The following is a 7,681-nucleotide window of genomic DNA, read 5'->3' on the forward strand; positions in this document are numbered from 1 at the left end:
TTAAAAAAAAATTTAGACAGAAAGTTTTCAAGATGTCTCATCCCCGACATTTACCTGTTTTTAACCCGTCAGGTTTGCTTACGTCATTATGAGCACGAGTTCATGGAGCTGGCGTGTCAGTGCCCTGTTGTGGTGTGTTGCCGCTGTTCACCTCAACAGAAGGCGGATATTGTCAAGTTGCTAAAGAAACACACTGGAAAGAGAACGTGTGCCATAGGTGAGATGTCCAGATCCAGTTCCAGGTCCCCATCCCTCTCGGCATGTCCTTCGGCTTCAGTTCGTATTTGGTGTACTATGCACCTAGTTAGAATTTTGAGAAAGTTTGAGATATTTTACTTCTTTTTTGCAACCATTTTACTTCTTTTTCACATTTGATTACGTGAGGGAACAATACAGCCAACAAATTACCGGACCCCTTCTCTACGGGAACGTTTTTTGTATTATTCTTTCGCTGATGAAAGATGTGATATTTTTGTTTGGCTTTAGGCGATGGTGGAAATGACGTCAGTATGATTCAGGCAGCGGATGCTGGAGTGGGGATCGAGGGAAAAGTAAGATAAATATAGTGATAATTTATACTTCTGAGCGGCGCAGTGGAATGTTTACGTGCCTGTGCTTTCAATGTGATTCATATCCTTCATTTACTATCCAATCAAGAAACCGTTAACACTCACCAAGAGCCAGAAATATGTAACGTCAATGAAAGTGGATGAATCAAATGAGAAAGTGGACATCTAGGAAAGTGATACTTTACTTACAACAAGATCAAACGTCGACAGGACAAGAAACAAAAGATGGCTGCATGATTGCTTGTGAAAGATCTGTTACTTAAACGAGAACTTCAACATGTATACGTGGAAAGTTTGGAAACAACAGCAAAGGCTCCGCGAAATATAAAAATCGTTAACAGCTTCTAGTGAGCCTCTAGTTTGATCATTTTTAACGTTTTCTTTCGATGCATGACTGATTGTGTTCGTGTGCATTTTGTTGCCAGGAAGGTCGCCAAGCTTCGCTCGCTGCGGATTTCTCCATCACGCAGTTTAGATACCTAGGACGGCTTCTGGTGTGGCACGGTCGAAACAGGTTAATTGCATGTACTTTATTGTTTAAAGACGAAGTCGTTCTTTTTATTGTTAGACTGTGGAACCTATAACAGTTATCCGTGTTTCGCGATAGACATGATCAATTCATTCTCTCTGTTTCAGTTACAAGCGATCAGCAGCTCTCGGTCAGTTTGTGATCCACAGGGGACTGATTATTTCTGTAATGCAGGTAAGCAACATCTTGGTCATAAGAGTGAGTGGCTGCGCGCGAAGAAGACGAAAACAAATCCGTTAACAAAATTAAAATTCACACTGAAAATGCGTCAAATGTTGTCCGTTTACACTTCGCCGGAGAAATTTAAAAGCACGACAATCACCGGTCGTTTTGGATTTGTGATGAGGAAGACTCGGACAGGGAGATCACGTGATTATCGTCATGTCATCGTTTTCGAAAAAGTCGGCGTTTTCAAATTCAAATTTTCAAATTTGAAGAGCGTTTTCGAAAAGCTCGGTTTTTGTGACGGATTAGTGTGGACTGTGGGCCAAACCGTAGAAATAAGGCTGCGTTTTCAAATTCCTCCGGTTTGAGGAGCGTTTTCGAGAAGCTCGGTTTTTGTGACGGATTAGTGTGGACTGTGGGCCAAACCGTAGAAATAAGGCTGCGTTTTCAAATTCCTCCGGTTTGAGGAGCGTTTTCGAAAAGCTCGGTTTTTGTGACGGATTAGTGTGGACTGTGGGCCAAACCGTAGAAATAAGGCTGCGTTTTCAAATTCCTCCGGTTTGAGGAGCGTTTTCGAAAAGCTCGGTTTTTGTGACGGATTAGTGTGGACTGTGGGCCAAACCGTAGAAATAAGGCTGCGTTTTCAAATTCCTCCGGTTTGAGGAGCGTTTTCGAAAAGCTCGGTTTTTGTGACGGATTAGTGTGGACTGTGGGCCAAACCGTAGAAATAAGGCTGCGTTTTCAAATTCCTCCGGTTTGAGGAGCGTTTTCGAAAAGCTCGGTTTTCGTGACGGATTAGTGTGGACTGTGGGCCAAACCGTAGAAATAAGGCTGCGTTTTCAAATTCCTCCGGTTTGAGGAGCGTTTTCGAAAAGCTCGGTTTTTGTGACGGATTAGTGTGGACTGTGGGCCAAACCGTAGAAATAAGGCTGCGTTTTCAAATTCCTCCGGTTTGAGGAGCGTTTTCGAAAAGCTCGGTTTTCGTGACGGATTAGTGTGGACTGTGGGCCAAACCGTAGAAATAAGGCTGCGTTTTCAAATTCCTCCGGTTTGAGGAGCGTTTTCGAAAAGCTCGGTTTTTGTGACGGATTAGTGTGGACTGTGGGCCAAACCGTAGAAATAAGGCTGCGTTTTCAAATTCCTCCGGTTTGAGGAGCGTTTTCGAAAAGCTCGGTTTTTGTGACGGATTAGTGTGGACTGTGGGCCAAACCGTAGAAATAAGGCTGCGTTTTCAAATTCCTCCGGTTTGAGGAGCGTTTTCGAAAAGCTCGGTTTTTGTGACGGATTAGTGTGGACTGTGGGCCAAACCGTAGAAATAAGGCTGCGTTTTCAAATTCCTCCGGTTTGAGGAGCGTTTTCGAAAAGCTCGGTTTTCGTGACGGATTAGTGTGGACTGTGGGCCAAACCGTAGAAATAAGGCTGCGTTTTCAAATTCCTCCGGTTTGAGGAGCGTTTTCGAAAAGCTCGGTTTTTGTGACGGATTAGTGTGGACTGTGGGCCAAACCGTAGAAATAAGGCTGCGTTTTCAAATTCCTCCGGTTTGAGGAGCGTTTTCGAAAAGCTCGGTTTTCGTGACGGATTAGTGTGGACTGTGGGCCAAACCGTAGAAATAAGGCTGCGTTTTCAAATTCCTCCGGTTTGAGGAGCGTTTTCGAAAAGCTCGGTTTTTGTGACGGATTAGTGTGGACTGTGGGCCAAACCGTAGAAATAAGGCTGCGTTTTCAAATTCCTCCGGTTTGAGGAGCGTTTTCGAAAAGCTCGGTTTTTGTGACGGATTAGTGTGGACTGTGGGCCAAACCGTAGAAATAAGGCTGCGTTTTCAAATTCCTCCGGTTTGAGGAGCGTTTTCGAAAAGCTCGGTTTTTGTGACGGATTAGTGTGGACTGTGGGCCAAACCGTAGAAATAAAGCTGCGTTTTCAAATTCCTCCGGTTTGAAGAGCGTTTTCGAAAAGCTCCGTTTTTGTGACGGATTAGTGTGAACTGTGGGCCAAACCGTAGAAATAAAGCTGCGTTTTCAAATTCCTCCGGTTTGAGGAGCGTTTTCGAGAAGCTCCGTTTTTGTGACGGATTAGTGTGGACTGTGGGCCAAACCGTAGAAATAAGGCTGCGTTTTCAAATTCCTCCGGTTTGAAGAGCGTTTTCGAAAAGCTCCGTTTTTGTGACGGATTAGTGTGAACTGTGGGCCAAACCGTAGAAATAAAGCTGCGTTTTCAAATTCCTCCGGTTTGAGGAGCGTTTTCGAAAAGCTCCGTTTTCGTGACGGATTAGTGTGGACTGTGGGCCAAACCGTAGAAATAAAGCTGCGTTTTCAAATTCCTCCGGTTTGAAGAGCGTTTTCGAAAAGCTCCGTTTTCGTGACGGGTTAGTGTGGATTGTAGGCCTAACCGTAGAAATAAGGCTGCGTTTTCAAATTCCTCCGGTTTGAGGAGCGTTTTCGAAAAGCTCCGTTTTTGTGACGGATTAGTGTAGACTGTGGGCCAAACCGTAGAAATAAAGCTGCGTTTTCAAATTCCTCCAGTTTGAGGAGCGTTTTCGGAAAGCTCCGTTTTTGTGACGGATTAGTGTGGACTGTGGGCCAAACCGTAGAAATAAGGCTGCGTTTTCAAATTCCTCCGGTTTGAGGAGCGTTTTCGAAAAGCTCCGTTTTTGTGACGGATTACTGTGGACTGTAGGCCTATCCGTAGAAATAAAGCTGCGTTCTCAAATTTCTCCGGCGTAGTGTGGGCGAGGCCTCACTTTCGACTTTCGCCAAAAGCTCTAGACAAGGATGATATTAAACTTTTTTATCCGTGTTTTCCATAATGTTGCAGGCGGTGTTCTCTTGTGTGTTCTATTTTGCCTCAGTGTCACTTTTCTCTGGGTTTCTCATGATTGGGTAGGTATTCTCATGATTGGGTAGGTATACGCTTTAGTGATTTGTTTTAGTGATTTTTTTGTTATTTTCTCCTCGTGAGATATAATTTACGTAAGTCTAAGTCACAAAATTGTTTTATTTCTGACGACCCGATCTAATCCATGTTTTCGTTCTGTTTTAGGTATGGCACAGTGTACACAATGTTTCCAGTTTTCTCTCTCGTGTTGGACGAGGATGTTCCTGCTGACATCGCTTTGATTTACCCAGAGTTATACAAAGATTTATCCAAGGTTGGTAATAAATATTGCTCGACTGGTCTGTTTTATGTTTCATTATCTGACATGTTATGGTAATTCTTGTCAACAAAGGCAATATTTAAATATGTATGTTCGTTTCATTCTCCTCAGGGCAGGTCACTCTCCTACAAGACTTTCTTTATTTGGGTTCTGATCAGTATATATCAAGGTAAATGTTGAGTACGGCTTTCAATACCCACGTTCGATAGATGAAAAATTCTAACATGACACTGGAGCTTTCTTGCAGATTTATATGTTTGGTCTCGCTACCTTTGTGTCAAGTCCTTTATGAGAATTACGAGATAAAGGAATCTTTGAAAATTTACGATCTATTTTGTACGCCATTTTTCACGCTGCGTCCCAGCTAACTAAACGCCCGGAAGAGGCTATCTTGTTCTGTACTTTTGTAACTTTTTTATTTCACTTTACAAGAGATAAGATAAGAACCTTGATTTAAGTGTCAAAGTATTTAGCCCTAGCGGACTGATTGGGGACATCAAGAGACCTTTTTCACTCGTAGCAACGTCAACTAACAACGTCAGTGACTCCTGTTTTTCTATCCCATGTAGGTGGAATTATAATGTTCGGCGGTCTTCTTCTGTTTGATCAGGACTTTATTCACGTGGTGTCCATAACTTTCACTGCGTTAATTCTCACTGAACTGCTGATGGTGGCGCTGACCATACGCACATGGCACTGGCTCATGTTACTAGCTGAAGTCATTAGTCTTGCACTTTACATTGGTACACTCATCGTTTTGAGGGGTTACTTTGGTAAGTTATGAATCCGGCATCTTAAAACGCACTAGATTTAAGTTGCCTGCTTACTCTCAATATAGATGCTTAAATTCTGTGCGAGTAGATGAGATAATTTATACACTTCCTGATCAAATCGGCGAGTTACCGCGATGCCGCGGACCACGCGATCGTTCGCCGAGCCGCCGTGTTTGATTTAGGTTGGATGAGGATTCCTCTCGCCTATCGCCTAACCCTCTGGTAGACCCCAACCTTCAGTCCTCTGCTTCAAAAACTCAAGATGGCGACCAAACATTTTGCGTAGGCCGGAAATACTGAGCTCCCGCTAAAATACGGCTGCGCTGCAGGCTGGTAAGTACTGAACTCGGCAAATAAAGTCCCCGACAGGAGTCGAACCCATACCTCCCAGATACTGATCGGGTCTTGATCTTGTTTACTGTAAGCAAAATTCTTATTTCCATGGAGCTGCGGGTTTGCAAGGTATGGAGGAGAGAAATAGATGTAGAAAAAAACTAAAAAACTTTTACTTTTCTTTCTTTCTTTTTTTCAGACCAAAAGTTCCTGGTGTCGACTGAATTTTTGTGGAAGGTGGTTGTCATCACTTTAGTCAGCTGTCTACCGCTCTACATTTTAAAGTATCTAAGGCGTAAATACGCTCCACCCAGCTATTCAAAGCTGACGAACTAACGAGCGCTGTGTCACAGAAGAAACACAGTCACGTATTACAGTAAAACATCCACTGCTTGCTGCGCAGAGAAATTTGTAATAAATTGGATCAAGAGGTTGTGAAATTATCACGAAAATCTCAGGGAATATATTTTTTATACAGAAGATACAATTAGATGTAGCTAGCAAATCGAGAGAAGGATAAGTAATGGTAATGGGACTGAGTGGAGTCCAATTCTTTATAGTAACTGGACTGGTGGAATACAATTCAGGGAGTGATCGGGCGAGTAATTTCAAAATCGATCGAGCGCTCAGCGCGAGGCAGATTTCACAGGCGTTTCTTTCCCACCATCTTGTCACGTTGCTATGTTGTGACGTCACAGTAAGAGAACAACCTGAGATTATGTTCTGACGAAAGTAGCCGCGCAATAGCCCTTTTCACGGTTAATTTTTCTCATTTACATTACAATGTAATCCAACGTGGATGCGAGGTGATTTCGGGCTAAAACTACAAAATAGCCCGAAATTGCCTCACATACATGCTAGATTTTATTGTAATGCAAATGGGTAAAGGTAACCGCGAAAAGGGCTATTGTCTAAGGAACTAATGGTGAGGAAGAATTCTTGGGAAAGGTTTAAACTGTTCTCTTTACACTGTCATGACGTTGTTTATATTGCCAGTCGGTCAAACACTGACAAATTGTTGCGTTCGCACTCTGGCCCCATCTCTCATTTCAAAAGCGAGTTTTTGAAATGCCTGTAAATTTTCACTGAAAACAGTATATGGACCATAAAGAATAAGTACCACTTGGGGAGATATTTGTCAAATTATTTAATAGCTTGTGAATGGTGTTAATAATCAACTTGTCAACTTGGTTCGTCTCCCATAAGTTTTATACAATTTACAGAGGAGGCGGAGAGGGGTTGGTACATGTAGTTGTAACTTTTTTTCTGGCGTTTCTGTACATTCACACTACTGTATGTGAAAAAATAGATAATAAAGTAACAAATTACACTATGTCTGGTCTTTTCCCTAAGAGTGATATGAAGAGGAGAAGTTGTGGACAGTGGCCGTCTCACAAGTCTATTAGCATCACCTTTCTGGCTGGAAATAAATATAAAAAAAAAGTTATCATTTACACCATGGACAATCACAGAACAAACCTATCCTGGTGGGTAAATCATGGGATTTATTCTTTAAACGATGCTTTTTCCGCCGTAAAGTCAGCGCCCATCGAATGTTTTTCCCGCTGAAAACCTAACATAACAGTTAACCAAGGCTTGTGGAACCCACTGTGACCCGAGAAACGTAACTTATAGCTACAACTATTTACCCTCCTTCCCAGGGTCTCTCGCTGAGAACATAATCGTGCGGTACATGGTCGTTTCCGTACCCAAATAGCAGATTTGCACGTAATCGTCATTTGACTACAACTACCAGAATTCTTTTCTTTATTAATTAAATTTTGAATTCCCAGTGGGGTTTAAACAACAATTGCCCTAATTAGCACAAGAAACAGAAAAAAAGTGAAGGACTCTGGTAGTTGTAGTCAAATGACGCCATCATACAAATCGCCTGTTCGGACTCTGGAAACAAGGGAGACATGAGCACGTAACAATTTTTTCCCGCCAGTTTAACGACCTAGGCCTAGGAACCAGGCAAGGCTTACTCGTAAATGTTGGAGAATTCGTGAAAAACTGAGTGCCTGTCGAAAATCCCAAGTTTACAGTCCTTTTGATGAACCGCGCAAATCAGTAGTCTGCCGTTTTAACCTAAGTACAGGCGCGCGCGCGAATCTCGTGTCATTATCACATAGTGACCTATGAGACCAGTCATTACTGTTCA

At 42.7% G+C, this 7,681-nt stretch overlaps 1 protein-coding gene across 2 annotated transcripts in view; it reads left to right on the forward strand.

Annotated features, from left to right (window-relative positions):
- The window catches only part of LOC145464976 (putative phospholipid-transporting ATPase IIB), a 34,099-nt gene extending 27,246 nt beyond the window's left edge, over window positions 1-6,853 (forward strand). For both annotated transcript variants that reach the window (XM_081448787.1, XM_081448788.1), the window contains 9 exons: window positions 73-217; window positions 487-551; window positions 995-1,083; window positions 1,206-1,272; window positions 4,075-4,139; window positions 4,300-4,408; window positions 4,526-4,583; window positions 4,984-5,187; window positions 5,720-6,853. In XM_081448787.1, coding sequence (XP_081304913.1) covers window positions 73-217; window positions 487-551; window positions 995-1,083; window positions 1,206-1,272; window positions 4,075-4,139; window positions 4,300-4,408; window positions 4,526-4,583; window positions 4,984-5,187; window positions 5,720-5,856 — 939 coding nt within the window. In that variant the 3' untranslated portion in view covers window positions 5,857-6,853. The remainder of the gene's footprint in view (window positions 1-72; window positions 218-486; window positions 552-994; window positions 1,084-1,205; window positions 1,273-4,074; window positions 4,140-4,299; window positions 4,409-4,525; window positions 4,584-4,983; window positions 5,188-5,719) is intronic.
- The last annotated feature ends 828 nt before the right edge of the window (window positions 6,854-7,681 follow it).

Source organism: Orbicella franksi, chromosome 13 (genome assembly GCF_964199315.1).
Source record: "Orbicella franksi chromosome 13, jaOrbFran1.1, whole genome shotgun sequence".
NCBI classification, from domain to species: domain Eukaryota; kingdom Metazoa; phylum Cnidaria; class Anthozoa; order Scleractinia; family Merulinidae; genus Orbicella; species Orbicella franksi.